The sequence below is a fragment of the Pipistrellus hanaki genome, assembly GCF_964339955.1.
Source record: "Pipistrellus hanaki genome assembly, chromosome: 1".
NCBI classification, from domain to species: Eukaryota; Metazoa; Chordata; class Mammalia; order Chiroptera; family Vespertilionidae; genus Pipistrellus; species Pipistrellus hanaki.
In genome coordinates, this window is record NC_140503.1 from 8577518 (window position 1) to 8598862 (window position 21345).

The following is a 21345-nucleotide window of genomic DNA, read 5'->3' on the forward strand; positions in this document are numbered from 1 at the left end:
GCAGGACCTGTAAGGCTGAAGTTATATAGTTTGCAATTTACTGGTAGGGACTGCCCACCAAAAGGAGCAAAAACCCATTCAGGACTGAACCTAGTTACAAAAACCCATTCAGGACTGAACCAAGGCCCTTGGTTGCTGTCCACAATTGGTCTTTGACCAGCCTGTACCAGGAGAAATAGCAACAAGATCGGTTAGAAAAATCTGGCTCTTGACCATCGGTAAGTGTGTCACGGGCAGGAAACCTGGCTGGTTGCTGCAGCTCCTGGCCGAGATCCAGGGCCAAACAGTGGGTCACAAAAGCCTAGAGCCATAGTCGGCAAACTGCGGCTCTCGAGCCACATGTGGCTTTTTGGCCCCTTGAGTGTGGCTCTTCCACAAAATACCACGGCCTGGGAGAGTCTATTTTGAAGAAGTGGCATTCAAAGAATTTTAAGTTTAAAAAATTTGATTCTCAAAAGAAATTTCAATTGTTGTACTGTTGATATTTGGCTCTGTTGACTAGTTTGCCGACCACTGGCCTAGAGGCACAATGGTTATTTCATGTCTTCAACCCTTTCTCCAAACCACCTTCTGGACACTTCACTCACAGAGCCAAGGATCACGTTAAGCTAAGCCCCTGCTATGATTTAAATCCTGTATCTAAATGGGATTCAACTTATGGGAACTTAAACACAAGCCTGGAAAAAAGCTGTTGCCTGGTGAACAGGAAACCTCGCTTTCCCGCGCTCTAACCCCAGGCAAAGGGACTGGTGGGTTCTCGGGTCTCCCCGGCCCGGATGCTGGGGCTGAGGCAGGGAGCCTGGAGTCCCAACGCCCCGACAGCGCTGCCAGCGACGATCAGTGAGGAAAACGAGGACTCAATTCTACAACTTCTCATTTTATTACAAACCCATCCTTGTGTCCCAGAATCAATGGCTATTTAACAGACAACCCAAAGCAATCCGAAAATCGGCCATGTTAACATTCTCATTTCCTTCTCAGTACTTTAGCTCAAAAGGGAAAAAAAATCTTTATAAAATCCAAATCACCAAGTTGGTACAACCAGGAACAGCACCTTAGTGAACAACAAGAAACAAAACGTCTCAGGAGCCTGGCCAAATACACACAGCAGCAGGTGCGACTTCCGATGGGAGAGAATGACTCCGCATGGAATATAAATATAGGGTGTCACCCCAAAATGTATCCAGAGGTCAGACTCCAGATGGAAATGCATGATGATTCCCAATGGAACATAAAACACACTTAACAGCTGATAACTCACTTCATTTTCATCCCTTTTAGGTTTAACTTGTTTGAAGCAATGGGTGAAGCCAGACTAAGCTTTGAATAACAAACAAAAAAAACTTATCCACCAGACTTTTTAGGGGGATACATAATGAAGTTTATGGCACAAAACCGGCAACAGTCAAGGAACTGAGGGCAGAGAGAGAATGAGCGTAAATATGGAACGAAATGATTCTTGATGTTTGTAATTCCGCTGCTTTGCATTAGATTGTGGTCCAGGCACTGTTGCCGATTTTGTACCATAAACTTTATTTTTAATGAAGGTCTAGGGGATAAGTTATCCTTGTTTAGAGCTTAGCCTGGCTTCACCCATTATTTCAAATGTTAACCCGAAAAGAAGTGGAAATTGAGTTATCAGCTGTTAGTGTGTACATTTTTTGGGGGGACACCCTGTGGCTCCCCATCAAAATATATATATTTTATGAGTGTGCACATATATATGTAATATATTAAAGGAATTTGGTTTCTGACACAAGTTATTCAGAAATAAAACAATTAACGTCTCACCCTCGAGGGGGGACACTGGGGAGCTGCAGCCATTTCCAAATCAGGCTGCCCCTGCCTCTCGCACACGCTCCCCTCTGCACACTGTGGCCACTTGCTGGGAGGGGCGGGCAGGGCTTCTCTCTGCCCCGTCACCCAGGCCGGGCAGACCCAGTGTTTATAGAAAAGTGAGCAGGGGAGGCAGGTCCCCGTGTGGCCCCAGGAGCCAGCTGGAGAGGCAAAGCCTGAGGCCACCTTGGTCCAGTGGTGAAGTACATGGGCCCAGGCCTGGCTGGCCACGCTCTGGGTTAACAGTGAGCCTGACTCTAGGGTCCACCCAGGGCCTCCAAGTCTTTGTAGTCTGGCCGGTCTGGGCTTCCCCTGGGACCATCAGGCTTCTGGGAGAGGGAGTAGAGTTTCCGGTCTAGGGCTCAGCCCTGAGAACATGCGTGCATGTGTTTATCTGCTCACTTGCACACGCACACGCACGCTTTAATGGAGGTCAAATTGCAAACAAGTGTTCTAAGGGGCCCGCTCACATAGTGTTTGCCTGAGGAAAGTCAGTTTGCCATTACATTGTGAGCATCCCCAGGCCAAAGTGGATTTGTTCAAAAGGTACCAGTGGCTGGAGGATCAGACACGTGTTCCACACCTTGGCACAGTGTTGTCACTAAGAGAACAAATGGAAGAAGCACATGGAGCCCCTTCCCTCGTTCAAAGCCCGCTCCTGGCACCCAGGCAGACAGGAGAGGCGGCCACAGTCATCAGAAGGCGCATCAGTGGTTTTAAGGCTGGGACCGCGGGTCCAGGAGGCGTGTCACACGCAGCCATACTCGTACCACACGGTCTGCGGGTCCCCACCCAGCTCTGGGGACGCCGGCATGCTTTTCGAGTTGTTCCCACGACTGAAGTCCTCAGGGGCCCGGCTGGTGTGGGGAGCCAAGTCGGGAGACCTGCCCGGGCTCTTGGCAGGGAGCCCCTCTCTGTGGGCCTGTCCTGGGGCCCCATCTCCCTCTGAGAGGCTGAGCGCCACCCGGACAGGAGCGACGGTGGCCACCTCCCCTGAGTGCGGGGGGTTGGGGGGCCTAGTCCGGACAGCTGGGGCTGGAGTCGGCGAGCGGTGCTGGGGCTGAGAGTTGCTGCCACCACCGCTGCTGCCGCCGCCGGCAATGGCTGGGGCTGTGGCGGATTGTGGCAGGGGAGCCAGCCTCTCCTCCTTTGGGGGAGCCAGCGAGAAGCGCCTCATGTCCAGTGGTCGGCTTCGGGGACCCGGGGCCTGATAGGAGCCGCCAGCCTTTCCCACAAGTGGGGTCTTCTCCCGGGCCAGGCTGTGGGAGCTGGGGGGTGTGGGGCTTTGCGGGGTGTGGCTGCCTGTTTCCCTGCCCCCTGAGGCCTCAGAACCCCCCGGCTTCAGAGGACAGTCCTGTTTAGAGGCCTCTGGCCCGCTGGCCCGAAGCAGGTCAGCTGAGGCCAGGCTGAAGGCTCTGCTCAGGGACGCGCTCCGGCTGGCAGGGGGGTGGGAGGCCGGGGGCATCGTGGCCTGCCGGGCTCTACCCAGAGAAAGGCTCTGGGGAGGGTGGGCCGGCCTCAGGGGGGCACTGGGTGGGGTCTCGGCATCAGCAGGTCTCAAGTTGGGCTTCACGTATTGCCCTGGCTTCAGCAGCTTCCCCTCCGAGGTGCTGACAGCCATCTTGAGGGTGGGGGCCACCAAGCTGGTGGGCATCCTGGCCCCTTCTCTCCTGGCAGGTGGGCCTGGCTGGCCTCCGACAGTTGAGAGGTCATTGGCCTTTCTGAAGTAGTCACTTAGCAGGTCATCCCGGCAACTGGGAGTGTCCTATAGAGAAGAGAGGAAGAACTGAGAGGCAGGAGTTGAGGGCCAGGAGGGTCCCTGGAGGTTAGGGGTCACCATGATGGTGAGGGCAAAACTAACCCCATCTCCAAGCAGCACGGCTGTACTGTCTTACGGAAGCTGTGGAGGTTCAGACTGGGAGGCAATAGAGGTAAAAAAATAAAATAAAAAATAAAAATCTTGAGATTCAGTGCTCTTTACTGGCAAGTAATAGACCTTTTCAGAGATAAATGCATAAGCAAAGGAGGATAGCAAATATCATGGAGAACCATGACAATGAGGATGACTAGAAAGAAAATGAAAAATCCCCAGAAAGCAAGCTGGGACACATGGAACTATGTGATATAAATAACAGAGATTTCAAGATTAAGGTTCTGAAAATACTCAATGAGATGTGAGAAAATACCAACAGGCAATTCAGTGCACTCAAAAAACAAATCAATGAACAAATTTGTACTTTACCAAAGAGATTGAAATATTAGAAAAGAACCAATCAGAAATCCAGGAAATGAAGCATTCAATTAAGGAGCTTAACAGTGAACAGAACCAACCACATGGTGGAAAGCATTAATGATACTGAAGACAGGAATCATGACATGATGCAGAAAGAAGAAGAGAAGAGACCTAGTATAAAGAAAAATGAAAGAGCTCCAGGAAACCTATCTGACTCCATCAGAAAAAGCAGTATTAGAATTGCAGGTATTGCGGAGGAGGGAAGGGGGAGCATGGAATGGAGAGCCTATTCAAACAAACAGTGGATGAGAACTTCCCAAATCTATGGAAAGAACTAGATCCTTGAATCCAAGAAGCACACAGAACACCTCGTTACCTCAATCCAAAGAGGCCCTCTCCAAGGCACTTGGTATTGAAGCTGTCAAGAATTAATCACAAAGAGAAATTCTCAAAGTGGCAAGGGAAAAAAAGGAAGTGACTTACAGAGGAAAACCCATCAGAATTTAATCCGATTTCTCAGTAGAAACTCTACATGCCTGAAGAGAGTAGAACCAAATATTCAAGGGCTTGAAAGAAATTACCAGCCATTAATAATATATTGAGTATAAAGAAGAAATAAAGATGTTCCCAGACATACAGAAGCCGAGGGATTTTTATCACCAGAAAACCTCCATTGCAGGAAATACTCAAGGGACTTATTCTACCTGAAAAAAAGAACATAAGGTGACAACACTATTAGTAAGACCATTGAAAAACTTACAGCATAAACAGGAATAATTTGTGACAACAAAAACATAAAAGGGGAGGGGGAAGGTCTGAACTGGCAAAGGAAGATGAAGATCAGATGCACTTGAACAAAAACTACGTTATATATGCAATTTCATTTTTTATAAACCTAATGGTAACCACACACAAAAATCCCCAAATCACGACATATAGCTTAAAAAAAGAGGAAGCTAAGGAAAGATGTATGGAATACCACCAAAAACCCCCCGATAGAAACATAAAGGAAAAAGAACCAATGGAGGCACAGAGCTACAAAGAAACAAAAGATAAAATGGCTATAGAAATCCTCATATATCAATAAATACCCTAAATGTAAATGGTCCAAATTCACCAATAAGAGGCACAGAATAGCAGAGTGGATCCAAAAACAAAACCCAACTATACGTCACCTAAAAGAGACACATCTAAGCTACAAAGACAAAGGTAGATTCAAAGTAAAAGTGTGGAAAGTGATTCTCCAAGCATACAGGATCCACAGAAAAGTAGGTGTAGCCACATTTATATCTGACAAAACATATTTCAAGAGACAAATATGGACACTTTCATGATAAAGGTAACACTACATCAAGAAAACATAACACTTCTTAATATATATGCATTCAACCAGGAAGAACAAAAATATGTAAGACAACTACTTACAGAACTAAAGGGAGAAACAGATCAAAACACAATCATAGTTGGAGGACCTTACTACTCCACTGATAGCTCTAGACAAATCAACCAAACAGAAACTTAATAAATATCAGTCTTGTCCTAGCTGGTTTGGCTCAGTAGATAGAGAGCATCAGTACACAGATTGAAGGGTTCCATTTTCAATTCCAGTCAAGGGCACATGACCAGGTTGCGGACTTGATCCCTAGTAGGGGGTGTGCAGGAGGCAGCCAATCAATGATTCTCTCTTATCATTAATGTTTCTATTTCTCTCTTCCTCTCTGAAATCAATAAAAATATATTAAAAAAAAGAAATATCAACCTTAGATGAAACACTAGACCAAACGGACATAACTGACATTTATAGAACCTTTCATCACAGAACATCATATTATACATTTTTCTCCAGTGGACATGGAACATTCTCAAGGATAGACCATATATTGGTCACAAAGCTAGCATCAACAAATCATGAAGACTGAAATTATACCAAGCATATTACCTGACCACAATGCCTTGAAATTAGAAATCAAATGCAAAAAAGGAAGTAAAGAAACTCACAAATAGCCTGAGCCGGTTTGGTTCAGTGGACAGAGCATTGGCCTGCAAACTCAGGGGTTCTGGGCTTGATCCCCAGTGTGGGGCGTGCAGGAGGCAGCCGATAAATGATTCTCATCACTGATGTTTCTAGCTCTCTCTTCCTCTCCCTTCCTCCTGAAGTCAATAAAAATATATATATTTTAAAAAACTTGCAAATACGTGGAGACTAAACAACATACTACTAAAAAATGACTCGGGCAATGAAGAAATAAGAGATGAGATAAAAATATATAAAGAGACAAATGAGAATGACAATATAGCATATCAAAACGTCTGGGATGCAGCAAAAGCAGTAATACACTACATTAACATATGATCTTATCAATAGTTGCAGGAAAAAGCACTGGATAAGATACAAAACTCATTTAAGATTAAAACGCTCAATAAAATAGAAATTGAAGGAAAGTACCTAAACATAATAAAAGCCATGTATGATAAACCCTCAGCTAATATCATACTCAATGATGAAGAACTGAAAGTTTTCCTAAGATCAGGAACAAGACAAGAATGTCCACGCTCACCACAAGGCCATGTGCTAGAAGTCCTAGCCACAGCAATAAAGCAGGAGAAAGAAAGAAAAGGCGTCCAAAACAGGGAAGGAAGAAGTCAAACTGTCACTTTTTGTGGATGACATGAAAACCCTAAAGATTCCACCAAAAAACTGTCAGAAACGATAAACAAATACAGTCAGGTTGCAGGATACAAAATCAATGTGCAAAAATCCATATCCACTGCCTTCCTGTATACTAACAAAACTCGAGAAAAAGAAATGGAAACACACACACACACACAAATTCCTTTTGCAATTGCAACCTTTCTCTTGATCTGAATAAGGCAGTGGTGGGAAGGAGCGAGGCGGGCCCCCAAGGGGGGTGCAAGGCAGAGCGGTGGTGGGCCACCTGCCACTGTTTCCTTCAAGCTGCTCCCCCGGCTGAGCAGGTGCCTGGCTGGGCTTCCGTGGCCAGAGAACCAGTGTCCTTTCCCACCATGCTGCGCAGGCAGAGTCCGAAGCCCAGGTCTGACCCTCCTCTGGCAACCGCAGCCCTTGGCCAGCACCTCCCAGCCTGGAGGAGCCAGAAACTCTCGGCCCCGTCCCTCTCTGTGATTTGCTGTCAAGGTCTCTGCCTCTGGTGTCCGTCCACCTGAGGGGAGCGCGGAAAGGGGGGGCGAGGGAAGAGAGAGCCCCGGGTCACTCACGGCGGTGGGGGAGCCCCGGTTGCTTTCCTCCAGGAACTCCTCCAGGGTGACCATCTTCCTGCTCGGGGAGGCGCAGGGCCGCACCCGGGCCTGGGGCTGGGCCACGCCCCTCTTCTGGATGCACTCCTGGGGGACAGGCCCGTTCCGGGGTGGCGGGTACTCCTGGTGGCTGAGGGTAGTCCGTCCTGGGGCGCTGGCATCGCGGGGCAGAGTGGCCGTGTCCCTGCTGGGGATCAGGTCCTCGCTGCTGAAGCTCTCGGGCCTGCGGTGGAGCGGGTCGGAGGAGCCTGGTGTCAGGGCGAGGGGACACAGAGGGACACACGTCAGTTTCCCACTCTTGCTCGCCCGCCTCCCATGTGCTCTGTGCTGCCTTCGGCTACGGGACAGAGCCCTGCCCGGGAACCCGGCTGGCACTGTGGATGTCAAGGGCGTTCTGGAATTCCTTAGAAGTTCACGCTGGCATTAAAAACAAAATAACTTGGGATAAAAGTGGAAAGCTTCTGCTAAAGCTTAAATTATCAACAGCTGTAAGGTATCGCACTAGATTGCTCTTGAAATAGTGCAAACTGTACTCTGCAAAGAAACCAGCCAACCGTGTCCTCCGACCCCCGTGTCCTCTGACCCCTGTGGACGGGAACCACTGGCTCTGTCCCCATCCTGAAGCGGAAGGAGCTCAGACTTGCAGGATGGGTGGCTTGCCAGGTGCCCAGAGCTGGTTAGTGGAGGAGGGATTTGAACCCAAATCTGTCAAAACTCCCAGGCCTAACCTTCAAATGGCATGATGTGGCCCTATGAATGCAATCGCACCATGCTTAGAAGAACCTGGCTAACGGTATTTTTTAAGTCACACACATAACGCCAGCCCGGGGTGGAGATCCGAGTCCACTGAGAAGTGCCCGGAGGAAAGGCCGGCTTACCCTTCAGGCTGAGAGGGGAGCTGTCACTGGACGGGTTCCTGCTGCTCTCCACGCTGCCTGGCCGGGACCCTGCAGCAAACAGCAACGCTGAACCGAAGGGCCGACGACAAGCCTGACCCGGACTACCCCGTCCCATAGGAAAACAATGACATAACCAAGCGACTGCACGGTCCAGGGGAACGCCCGCTGGTAGGACAGACCTGGGATCCCCCTGACGGCCCTAGGAGGGGTCCCGCCTCACCCAAGTGCGAGGCCCGTGCACAGCCACGGGCTACGTGGAACGGCGACTTGTCTACCTTTGCCTGTGAGGTCGGGGGCTGTGGCCTCTAACAATTTTGTTCACAAAGAAAATCTCATGCAGAATGCCGCATGGAGCTTTCTGGAATGCACCTGGAAACACTGTGCCTAGCTGAAACCGGATGGAGAGTCGGTCTGCGGACTGAAAGGTCCCAGGTTCGATTCCGGTCAAGGGCATGTACATTGGTAGCGGGCACATCCCCGATAGGGGGTGTGCAGGAGGCAGCTGGTCGATGTTTCTCTCTCACCGACGTTTCTAGCTCTCTATCCCTCTCCCTTCCTCTCTGTGGAAAATCAATAAAATATTAAAAAAAAAAAAATGCGGCTAGGAATGCCATTAAAAAAAAAGAAAAAGAAAAAAGAAACGAAACACCGTGCCTAGACCAGCGCTGCACCACCTGGCGAGGGCGGGAGCCAGGACACGGCCACGTGTGCAGGTCCACGTGTGAACAATGACCTCTGGGCCCGAGCGGGTGCTGGGACCCTGGGGAGGAAAGAAAGTGAGAAGGCTGGTCTCCTTCACCGTTTCCTTCTGCACAAACTCCCACACCCCTCGGTCAGATGGCCAGTGCTTCTCACACTTTCTGAGGTGAAGTTGACAACTTGGAGCTGCTCTGGGCAACTAACATCCAGGGGAGGACATGAGAGGCCCCTGCAACCAGTGCTCGCTGCGGGGGTCCCGAGACCTCCCTTCAAGCAAGGGGAGTCAGAGCCTCCGGAAGCAGGGCCCTGACAGGTAGCGACTTCCCCCTCACGGGAGGGATGTAAGCAGAAGCCGCAAGCTTTCGCCCTGGGGGAGGCAGGGAAGGAGCGTTGGGAAATTGTGGGTCCCCCATTCCCACTCCGGCGTAACACCTCCACTTTCACCTCCTTGTGTGTGGGACGTGCACACATGCCTCCGCTCGAAGGAAAAGCACGGTTGATGGAAATAGGTCTGAGAGCCCAGGCTGAAGGGCACCATGCATCGGCCACTCACCGTGCCGCCTGTGGTTGGTGAACTCGAGCTCCAGGGACCGCTCACAGAGGCTGTCGTCGGAATTATAGCCTGCGGAGACCATGGGGCTGAGTCAGGGGACCTGAACATCCAGGGGGAACCTGGGCCGTTTGCCAGGCGGCCACCTCTGACGCTGGCCCAGCCCCTGCCTCGTGGTCGTGTCCAGCTCCTGGAGGAGGGAGGGACGTGTGGACAGTGCCCTTAGGACCTGTCTGTACTACCTCTCCCCCTATTTCTCCTGGAAGCATGATTTACCAGTCAAATAGCCTTAGTCCTATTTGACTGGTAAATCATGCTTCCGCCTGTGCAATGCCGGACTCCAAATGAAGGCGGCAGCGTTCTGGCCTCAGGGCAATGCAGCAAAAGCCGCTGAGACTTAATGCCCCAGGAGCCCCTTCCAAACTCCCTCCCAGCTATACAGAAGCAGAGGGCCTGAAAGCAGTTCTCCCAGGGCCTCACCTCTCCATGGCAGGAGGAAGAGGAAAAGAACCCACCACCAGAGTGTGGATGTGGATTCCCTAGGGACCGAGCCCTGGACCAGCAGCTCCTCCCCAGAAACAGTCTGGAACCCAAGGGCCACTCCCGAGAAGGACTACGCTGCCCTGTGCCTCACGCCTGCTAGATTCCTGCTGACAGCAGCCCTAGGTCCCCTCCAAACTGACCCCCGGGTCTCCACGTTGCCACAGTTCTGCGTCCACCTGAGCGTGAGCACTGGGCGGCCAGGGAATCGCCGTGGGCAGTGCTGGGTGTGCAGTGTGGCCGGCCTCGGGCAGGCCCTGCAGGCATCTGGACAGGTGTGGGCTCTGGCTCAGGGTGGGATCCAGGCCGAGACAACCCGTGGTTAGCCTGGAGGGCCAGGCCGGGAGCCACACTCGTCGCTGGAAACCTGACGGGAGATGGTGCTCCCGGCTCCTGCTCAAGCCTGAGAGACAGTGGCGGTGAGCTGACTGCCCACAATGGACCCCAGAGCAGGCTCTCCGGCCGCACCCGGCACAGCTCCCCTGACGCCCCCGTCAGTGGCTGCCCTCTCAGTGTCTGGAAGGACCACCTGGCTGCCCAGTGCTTACGTAACTCAGATTCTCTGAGGGCGTTTCCGGTTTGTAAACAAGGGGCCAGGTCCTGACCCAGGCAGTCTGAGGGAGGGACCCTGTCTGTGTTGGCTTGTCAATCCAGGCTTATGCATGCCACAGCTTCCAGGCCCAGTGGGGGGTCTGATCATGAAAAACAGTCACCCTTCTTGTTCTTGTCCATTCCTAACACTCCAGCTCTTTCTGCGGTATTCAGACAGCCCCATCTCTAAGCTATAAGCTGAGTCTCTGTTTTGGTGTTTTTATTTTTCCCTTTCTGTTGCACATTTTCACTTTCCAAGTGCTCCCCCTCCCCCCATGCTCCTTTTTATAGCGTCCCGCTTGTTCCACACGTACGACTTCGTTTACTGATGCTAATGACGGCGTATTAAAGCATACATCTCTGCCTAATGCCTGCTGACTGCTGCCTCTCACACCCGTTTGTCTCGGTGTTGCGGGCTCTCTGGTGTCTGGGTCTTGAACTCCTCACTTGGCATGACGTGACCCGACTGCTCTGCTGGGATTATCTCCTGCTAATCCGATGCCTTGGAGAGGATTGCAGGATCTCATCTATGGTGTGGATGCCACTGGCCTCCCGGGAGACGTGCAATTTGTAAATCCTTCCCCAGACCCCCTTGTTTTTCGTTAGGACTCCTGCCCTCCACTCCACCAACCGCCCTCCAGTTCAGAGACCCCGTCAAGTCTCCTCCCAGGAGAATAAACCTCCAGCGTCGCCCGATTTTAGCCCACGCTCTGGTTCACCCCCGTTCGGGAGCTAATCGGTGCCCCCAATTCTGAGCAGTGGTTCTAGGGCTTTCCTGTGAGCAGCATAGGCCTGGGCCCCTAGAGGGTGGAGTTATCCGCTGAGAGCAGTGCTGAGGTCTGAACCTGTGTCCGAGGGACGCCAAGCCTGTCCACAGCTTCACCAATCTGCCGACCACCTCAGTCTGAGAGGCCCCTGCCCGCTCCTGAGAGCCAGGCTCTACGGGGAGGACCCTGGCCCCAGATGTTCATCCCTCTCACTTCTGGAGGGACACATGACTCACCTTGGGTGCGGCCTGGGTGCCGGGAGATGGGGGTGGAGCTGGAAGGAGCTGTAGTGATGGCTGAGGAGGAGCAGGCTCGGGAGCCCAGCTCTGCCGGCCAGGGCTTGGTGGCTGGGTCAGCGGAGGCATCCGTGCGGTCAAGGCTGCCTCCATGGGGAGCCCCTCGCTTTGGTACTAGGTCCCCAGGGCCTGGGGCAGAGGAGGACAGTGAGTGTTGGGGCTGCAACATCCCACACCAAGGTGGGGCGGTCACACCGAGGCCTAGAAGCAGAGGTGGCAGGCACACAGAGCACAGGGACAAAGCTGGGCTGCACGCCTCATGGGGTGTGGCCTGAATGGCAGGGCCTGGCCGTAGGCCTGAGCTGGAGGACCCAGGAGGCCAGCCCTCGCTCTCACCACAAATCACACTTTGAGCCCCAGCAGCTGGGAGAAAATAAAGGACCAACTCAAGAGGCTCAACAAAACGCTGCTAAAAGCCCAACACTTTAACTACTGGGCTCTCCTGCAGTGTAACACTGTCACTCAAATCTCTGGTTGAAAAAGACCTTGATGCACCGAAACCGCTTTGGCTCAGAAGAATGTCGGTCTGCAGAATAAAAGGTCCCAGGTTCGATTCCGGTCAAGGGCATGTACCTTGGTTGCAGGCACATCCCAAGTGGGGGATGTGCAAGAGGCAGCTGGTCGATGATTCTCTCTCTCATCAATATTTCTGGCTCTCTGTCCCTCTCTCTTCCTCTCTGTGAAAAGTCAGTAAAATATATTTAAAAAAAAAAAAAAAAAAAGGAAAGAAAAGAAAAAGACCCTGATGGGTGTCTGCTCAGGGCCACTGGAGACCTGGGCCTGGGCCTGCAAGGTCCAGGAAGTGCGCCCTTGGGATTTGAGAAAGTTTACTGCCACCCTAACGACCATTTATTTAAGAAGTCTTCATCCCTGCAAGATTTTTACCTGGTGTTTTGAACTTTCTGCAATCTCTGAATTTTTTACCGTGAACATATACTCTTGTCAAAGTTAAATAAAATCCTAATTAAAAAACCTAAAAGATCTTCAACGACCTCTCAGTAGGAAGGGGATGGGCTCTCCAAACACGAGGGAGAAGTTGATGTGGGTGGAGTTGTAGAATCGTAAGGACCAGGCTGTTTTGCACAGTGTCCTGCTCCAGGCTGCCCAAGGGCGTGGACCCAGAGCCGTGTCTGCTGTTGGGATTCTGACCCGTCTCCACCCTCTCCCGGGACTTGAACCTCCCCGACCCTCAGCCACTCAATATCTGGACTCACGGTCAAGTCTGAAGCACCCAAGTCTTACGACTTCAAAATCAAGGGACATTTTGGATTATGAAAGGTAACCTTGATGAGAAGCAAGACTCAAGGCTGGTGGGATGAATCGGACAGGCGGCCACTGCATGCAGTTAACACGAGGAGCAGAGGAGAGGCGGAGGTGAGCAAGCAGCAGCAATGGCAGAGACACCACACGTTTCCAACAGCATGCTGGGAAGACAGGCGCAGGACCGGGACGTGGCCGCCCGGGAACCAGAGCAGGAGCATGAGACGAGGTCAGTGCCACACCAACGGACTGAACAGTGCGGCAGTAACGGATTTATGTCGATGATTACCTTGTTCCCATGGTGATACTGGCTTTCCATGTACAGTACCCATAATAACCTTTCCTTTCAAAGTAAAGTTAAATGGGAACGGTGGATCGATTCAAGGGGAAACATGTAAGTGATCACAGAGGTGACACAGACATGGCAAACGCATGGAGATGGTGTGAGGATGGCTGACGACAGAAAGCAGGGCAGTAGCTAAAGGCCCCTGTGGACCAGCGCTCCCAGCGCGACGGGGACTGGGAGCTGATGTCCTGTCCGTCCACTCTGCCCTCACAGCAGCATCCAAGACGCCAGAGGACCATGGCACAGTCCTACAATGGCACTCCGGGCTGAACCCTGGCTCAGCAACATCCATCCAATTATCCTACATGCTTGAGTGCAGCAATAAATTCTTCAAAACATAGAGCACATCTAAAAAGGGACTTATCTGCACAAGCCAGCCATCCCCTGCTCCGACAAGGGAAGTGGGGAAAGGGCAGTGGTTTCAAAGGTTGCTGCTTAAAGACAAGTCTTTACGGAGGCTGCACATTTTAGGAAGCGGATCAGTTCTGCGTGACACACGGCATGACATACAAGCCTGCGGGTGCGGGCGAGGGCAGCACGCGGCCAGGCGGGGACTCACGGAGCACGGACATCCTGGCCCACGGGCCTGGGCATGGCCGTCCCGAGGCTCCCCTAACCCTGCGCTGCGCTGGAGTGCCGTCCAGAGGGTGTGACAACTCATCTTCTTTTGAAATCAGAATCCACGTTGGTTGCGTTAAGCTTGGCTTGGAATTGGGGTCAGGAGGAGGGGTCCACTATGGGTCATCTGGCCTTTAGGTACTGTTCTATGTTAGCTTGTTTGGATTTCAGAAATGAAGGAGGGTGCATGATGATGACACTGATAAAGGGAAAGGGTTAGAAATCTCCAATTTCTGAGAAAGGGGGAGGGTAGTTAGAGGCGGGTAGGATGTCAGAGGAAGACCAGAACCGCAGGCGTTTAGAGAAAGCCGGGTGGGCTGTTGGAGACTTGTCTTTGTCCTTGCTTTTGCTTCTCAAAAAGGGACTCTTTTTGCACCGAGTCGCTAAATTGTTATCCCCTGGATAACCCAAGAGAGGAAGGAAAAAAAAAAAAAAAGCAAATAAATGAAATGAATAACAACAAATGACGCTACATTGGCTAAACATACTTGGGAATCAGAATCCTGCCCAGCCCAGGAGAGATGGAAACAATACTCACGGCACAACCAGAACCAGGACTCGGTGAATCATTTAGGCTCCGACTCCGTTTAGTTAATTCAGTGGCACCTTTGTGCCAATGCTTTCCTTGGCACGTGAGAAGTCTATATTGCTCTAGGAGCTGATGCGTTAGACCATTTTTCAGTTTCAAAGTGTTAAGTTACTAAATAAGGATGCTTATTAATTTAGGACCTGGCTTTTCTTAGTCATCCATTTTAATGACAGGCTCCCTGACAACGTGTCTCACACACAACTAACTCCTGTTCCTGTTCAAAGACCTTGGGACACTCAGTGGTATGTTTCTGGCCTGCTGTAATGAAATAGCCTACTTGAACTCTTCACTACTAAATAACCTCTTGTAGCAGGATGAGTTTAAAAGTAATGAAAATACCCTTTTGATACTGAAACACCATCTCCATCAATAATTATTCCCATTTAGATCCCTATGCATCCTCTACTCTAAACCTTCCCTTCACGGCCTTTAAATTACAGTCTGATCAGAGTAGAAATGTTCATGAACATAACTGATGTACCCAATGATTTCTGAATGAGGGTTCAAAGTCCATAGAGGAACCAGGGTTACTTCTTTCCCCACAGCGCCACCTGCTGACCACAGCTCACAGCACAGGGTAAGGACTGACTGCTCAATGCTGGGGCCCAGGCTCAGCATCTTCAGGGACCAAAGCAGCTTGAAGTGCAGGCAGTGCTCAAGGGGTAAAGTTCAAGCCCCGTAATCCGTCAGACCTGGGTTCGGATCCCAGCTCCAGTTATTCTCTGGGCCAGTGCTTACCCCTGTCAAACCTCACTTTCCCAGCTCTGGAAAGGGGGTAGGAGTCGTGCCTACCTCCCCGGCAGTTAGACCCAAAGGCGGTAGATAAAGCAGGTTCACTACCTAAAGGTGCTGAGCCCAGGAAGCACCACTGCACAGCTGCCGTTACTAATATTTACACTGACCTGCTCATTCATGGAGCCCAACAACAGTTTGGATCAGCCAAACTTTTCTTTCTCTGAAAGGGTTGCTAACTCAATTAGGCTGATTATATTCATTAAGTCAGTGTAACACAAGTTGAGGTGATAAATGTCACAACATTTAAGGAGCCGTATGAAATCCTGAGGCAACAGAACCCCTCTAGATAAAACAAGTGTTAGTAAGCTTCATGATCATCTACCTGCACGAGAGCATTCACCTGCTGTACAGACTGGGAATGCAAGCTCAGTCCCCACACAGGGGGCATGCGTGTGCACACTTCACCTTTGCATCCTGAGTGACACACCAGGACTTGAAGTGGTGAATGCCACCCGGAGAGGCTTGTGCACGCTCCGAAGGCGGCTTGTCAGAGGCCCTGGGTCCTGTCAGATGCTGTAACTCCATCCTCTGAGAGCACGTGAGTGTCAGGCACGGCCCTGGTCCTCAGAAAGCCCTAGTGTCCTTCCTAACATTTAGCTTCCTCAGGGGCATGTTGGGCAGGTTTATAGGTAAATAATCTTCACAATGATATTTAATTAAAAGTGAATTTAAAAAGGAAGCCATGTTTAAGACAAGGGCTTTTTAAATCAATTATAAGATGCACATTTTCATCCCCAAACCTCACATCTCTGAAATCAGGATGCAGCTTCAAACATCTCTCACAGTCACTGTCGGCTAGGTGGCAATTCTGATAAAATGGTCACTGCCACCATCCATTCATTTCTTTTTATGGGCACATAATCGTGCAGCTTCTAACTGACAGCTCTCAGATCTCATGAAACACATGCAGCTCATGCAACTGGACATCCACTGTGGAACCTCAGGTTCACTCCCATCCACAGCCCTGAATGACCAGGCACAGCGCCCCCTAATGGGAGGACTCAAGGCCAGGAAGGTGGGAGAAGAGAACCCCACCTTCTATTCAGAGGGACAGAAAGATCAGAGGCCCCGAGGCCTTGCTGAAGACCTTGCACATGTCCATCACATGTTAAATGCACTGGGATCTCCCTCCACAAGTGGCTTATCCTAAGCCTGGAAGATACAAGGAACCCCAAATCATACCTTCTTGAGCTCTCTCTGTGGGAACTGTATGGAGATCTGCTATGGACATTCCAGGACCTGCCACCTGTGTGTGATGGGGGAGGGTCTCATGCTGAAGGAACTAAATTGTTCTGGGATGAGACTGCCCCAACACTGACGTGGGCTTATATTTTCTATCTGGTTGTTCACATATCTAAGGAGGGAGCACACCCCCTTCAGGCTCCTCACACGTGTGCACACCCAGCACGCCATGTGGTTGGTGCTGCCCTGTCCACGAAGGAGACCTGAGGTCCTCCCCTTCGTTTCCCGCCTGCAGCCAAGTCAGCCTCCTACCTTTCCCCACAGGCGCACTGTGGGTGACTCGCTCTTCCGCCCACGTCGAGCACGATGGCGAGGCCTCCACGGGCTCCGGCTGGGGTTTTGGAGGCTGAGAAGCACTGGGTGAGGCTGGGTCTGAGGACTCCAGCGGCCAGGGAGGGCTGTCTGTGGTTGACTTCGGTCGTTCTCTGGGTCCCTCTTTCTTTGGTTTCATTAATCTGACTAAGGCTTTGGCTCCAATCCAGTGGTTTTTCCTATCAGAAGTAGACTTTTAGGACACAGCCAACCCTCACTGCCCCTCCAGTGGGTCACTGGGAGTGCCATCACCCGCCGGGGAAGTGGCCATTAGCTTGGGTCCAGAAGGCTGGTGCTCTCCGATCATCGGATGTGGGGCTCAGGGTGGAACACCATTTGCAGCTATTCTGCACAGACCGGGGGATGGCAGGGGTGTTCACTGTGGCAGGAACCCACGCTAGCCTCTCGGGGAAACAGAACTCCAAATACAGCTCTCAACGTTTGATCGCTGTAAAGTACAGGAAGAGGTGCTGTGCTTGTCTATGTTTGTTGGCATTTTCCATCAAAATGCCATTTTTCAGGAAGAGTCAGGGACCTCCTCATCTTCAGCTGGAGTTAGTAATAGGTGACATAGGCTGGCACACTGCCCATTCCCGGCATTGAGGAGTCTGGGTGAGGGGGAAGAGGGCAGTGCAGAGTGGGCCATTTGAGTTAAAAACAATGAATTTAAAGGGTGATACATTGCAGCTAACCGGAAATGGAGGCATTCGACTAGAACAAGAACCATGTGTGGGTTCTAATCCCCGCTCTGCCATGGAACAGTACCGTGCTTACACAAATGGTTTAATTTCCTCATCGATGCCTCAGTTCCCTGTCAACAGAAGGGTCAGGCGGAGGGTGGGACATCCTGTGGTTCTGTGATGTCAACAAGAGGTCTTGCAGGATTCATGGTGATATGAGCTCAAGGCTGGGCAGGGACAGGACAATCCGAAGGCCCAGCTCCTGGGGCTTAGGCCTGCGCCTGGGGAAGCCCTGCTGTACGGAGCGGGCCAGCAGCTTTGGGGACCGAGCCGGCCTCTACCCCAGGGCTGCTGCTCTGCAGAAGGGAACGTGTTTGTGAACCACCTGGGGCCCAGAGACTCCAGAGGAATGCAGGGAAGACCGAGAGGTTCCTGTGCCTGAAGACCATGGGCGCTGGCCCGGGTGTCCAGCCCACGCTTCCTTCCCCAAACAGAAACACGGCGTTCCAGGTCCTGAAACCTGGGGGCACAGCCTGAGGGTCCTGCTTCAGTGGCTCTAAAGCACAGACTCCCTGTCCCTTCCACAGGCTCACGGCCAGCTGGCCTTCGCCATCCCTCCCAGGACCACCCTGAGTACAGAGGACGGGACCGAAAGAAACTCTAAATCCTTCCAGAGCTGGGAGACGTGCACACAGGGGACCTGCCATAGAGGGGAAGGTGGGTCCCTGCTCTAGCTGGCCACGGCTTCCCCCACGCGTGAAAGAGCAGGCTCTCTGTCCTGGCTTAAGTTACTGCTAATTAAGTTGACTCACTTCTTTGGAGCGGGATCATAGAACTTGTACTGATCCATGATTTTTTCTTCCAGTTTTTCCTTTTGTCTCTGCAAGGCATTTAGTTTGTCTCTATAAATAGAAAAGGAAGAAAAAAACCAATCTGGTTTTTAAAATAGGACACATAAATTGACTCATAGGCCCAGCCTGGGACCTGGTCCAGAGTGGCCGGCATTTTCCTGGGACTCGGACATCACACTGCTCATGATGGTCATCATCACCGATTAGGAATATGGAGACGGAAGCAGGTGACATGGCTCCGGGAACCTAACACGTGGAGACCGGCTGAAGTGCCGAGGATCAGGCTGCATGTCATTGTAGGAGAACAAACCCCCAACCACCTGAAACTCAGGGTCGGAAACCCGGAGGACTTTCCGGCCAGCTCCCCTCGGGATGCTGGGCACTCGGCGCCGGACACAGGCGAGGCTGGCTCCTGTGGGGCCGGACGAGCGATACCTTTACTGGTGGGAGAGTTCTCAGCGAGGTAGGTGGGCATGAAGGTTAAAGAAGTCAGTTTAGCAAAGTCAGACCTCAGACCTTGGCCTGTTCCCATGCTGGGTATTTTTTTTTTAAATACATTTTATTTATTTTTTAAGAGAGGAAAAGAGAGGGATAGAGTTAGAAACATCGATGAGAGAGAAACATCGACCAGCTGCTTCCTGCACACCCCCTACTGGGGATATACCTGCAACCAATGTACATGCCCTTGACTGGAATGACACCTGGGACCTTTCAGTCTGCAGACCTACACTCTATCCACTGAGCCAAACCGGTTCCGGCCCCATGCTGGGTTTCTGATACACTTCCATGGAAATGAACTCGGAGCCTTCTGGGGGCCAGACAGAGAAGCTGAGGAGCAAAGGGGGCCTGGGAAGACAGGAGGGAGGGGTGGGGCCTGCAGCACGGCTGAGCACAGGGCGCCACGTGGGACTGAACGCAGGCCCTGCGAACTGAGCGCCGCTTTCGATGTGGCGGAACTTCAGAACACTTTTCCAGAAGGATCCAGAAACCCAGGTTGTGAAGCAAAAATCTTTTCATTTCTGTTGGCAATCAGCTCACATTTTCAAAAACACAGAAAGGACCAGAGACACCTCTTACCCCTTGGGCTGCTGGAGGGCACCCCCGCTCACTGGGAGAGGGAGCCTGGCCTCCCTGAGACAGATGGCATGGCATGCTTTCGTTTTGTCTTGCCCCAGAGTCCCCCATAGGCCGTCTGTTCCCTCATCTTCTCTGTGGCCTTAACAGCTCAGATCCTGGCTTCCTGGCTTGAAAATGAGTCCTCCGACCGAGGCAGCTGCTCAGGCTCCTTGGGCCATGAAGCTCCCGAGGTCCCACCTACCACCAGGGCTTTCCCGAGAGTTCACCATGAAGTAAGCACCCCGTGAAAGTGATGGCTCTCAAACTGCTAGGCCCCTGAGCACCCTCTCTGCTCCCAGCGCCCTTGGCACTGTTCTATGTCTGTGCTCTTCTCTCCCCACGGCCCTGCTGCTTGGCCTTCTGCCAGAGCGCTTTCCCATAGGGCTCTGACCAGCCCTCCACCCCTGGGCGCACAGACTCCCGCAGGGCAGGCAGCACACCCTCCCCGGACTGGGGCACACTCTGCTCAGAGCAGGCTCAGCAAGCCTGCCATCTCCCTGGCCTCCTGCAGACACTGTCTAATGCAAAACCACTGGGCACCAGGCCCCATGATTCTCACTGGCACCTGCCCAACCTCTGCTGGTCATTTTTACCCGCTGCATTACCGAGAGCCAACTTCAGGCCACAGTCATCTCTACCCCAAAACTGGGTAGGTGGCCAACCACCTGTAGACTAGCAGAAGAATCCGAGAGAGTAGGGAAGCAGCACCGTGACCCCGGGGAGCTGGGACAGTGCCCCCGTGGTCACTGTGGCCATGTCCCTCTGTCCACATGGCCAGCCATTCCTGACCACAGGGAAGGACAGTCCAGCAGCACAGCACCGAGGGGGGAAGACCACCCTGGACCCACAAGATGTATCGCAGGTTACCTGACTTCCAACCACAAGGCTTCCAACACCAAGACTCTTCCTCCTGCCCTCCTTTCTGGCAGCTCCTGGGCCTGCAGACCAGCTTCCCATCAACACTCACTTCCCTGTGAACCCTGCCCTTTAGCTGGGCATGGACGCCTTCCACAGCTGGGCGCCACCTGCTGCCGCCTTCCCTCCTGCCACTGCCTGCACCTTCCCTGCACCCAGACCCCCGTCCTCCACCTTCATGTCCCCCCACTGGCCAGCACTGTCCCCATCCAGGTCAGCAGCAGCACCCCAACTCCCACCACCACGCTTCCTTCTAGGCCTCTATGAAGCTCCTCATCATCTGTCTGCTGTGCACACAGCTCTGCTCACATCCCATCATGCCTACTAGTTCCTGGCCACCAGGTCACTGGTCTGTGCACCTCGCAGGGCCTGTGCCAAAGCCAGGAATGTGTCGTGTCGGCAGGAAAAGAACAACCACAGTGCACCAAGACTCTCTCTCCAGCCTGCTAAGGGAAATCACACAGAAACAGCTCAGCCCACCATATAAATTCCTCCCCTACGCACCTCTCTTTACAGCTGTCATGTTTTTAAAAAGTGAACTTTATTCTAAGAGCAGATTAAGAAGTGTCTGGCAGTGACTTTAAAAAGCAAACAAAAGTAAACCACGCTGCCCTAACCAGTTTGGCTCAGTGGATAGAGCGTCAGTCTGCGGACTCAAGGGTCCCAGGTTCCATTCTGGTCAAGGGTATGTACATTGGTTGCGGGCACATTCCCAGTAGGGGGTGTGCAGGAGGCAGCTGATCGATTTTTCTCTCTCTTCGATGTTTCTCTCTTTCCCTCTCCCTTCCTCTTTGTAAGAAAATCAATAAAATATATTAAAAATAAAAAAGCCAACCACCCCTACTGGCAGAAATCTAGAACCATTCCAGGGAAAACAAGAGGAGGACGAGCTGGGAAGGTGGTCTGTCCCCTTGCCCTTGGGACACTAAAGTGCCAG

At 51.9% G+C, this 21345-nt stretch overlaps 1 protein-coding gene across 3 annotated transcripts in view; it reads right to left on the minus strand.

The window, feature by feature from the left end:
• Positions 1-861: 861 nt before the first annotated feature.
• LOC311617402 (protein Daple-like) overlaps positions 862-21345 on the minus strand; it is a 101483-nt gene continuing 80999 nt past the window's right edge. Inside the window, exons 24-30 of one of the 3 annotated variants that reach the window (XM_084873797.1) lie at positions 18339-18428; positions 16787-17025; positions 11625-11813; positions 9494-9562; positions 8221-8289; positions 7304-7590; positions 862-3601 (exon numbers count right to left, since the gene is read on the minus strand). In XM_084873797.1, the coding sequence (XP_084729923.1) occupies positions 2585-3601; positions 7304-7590; positions 8221-8289; positions 9494-9562; positions 11625-11813; positions 16787-17025; positions 18339-18428 (1960 nt within the window). In that variant the 3' untranslated portion in view covers positions 862-2584. Of the gene's footprint in view, positions 3602-7303; positions 7591-8220; positions 8290-9384; positions 9563-11624; positions 11814-11868; positions 14307-16786; positions 17026-18338; positions 18429-21345 lie in introns of those variants that run through there. The other 2 variants (XM_084873798.1, XM_084873799.1) reach the window with 2 other exon arrangements.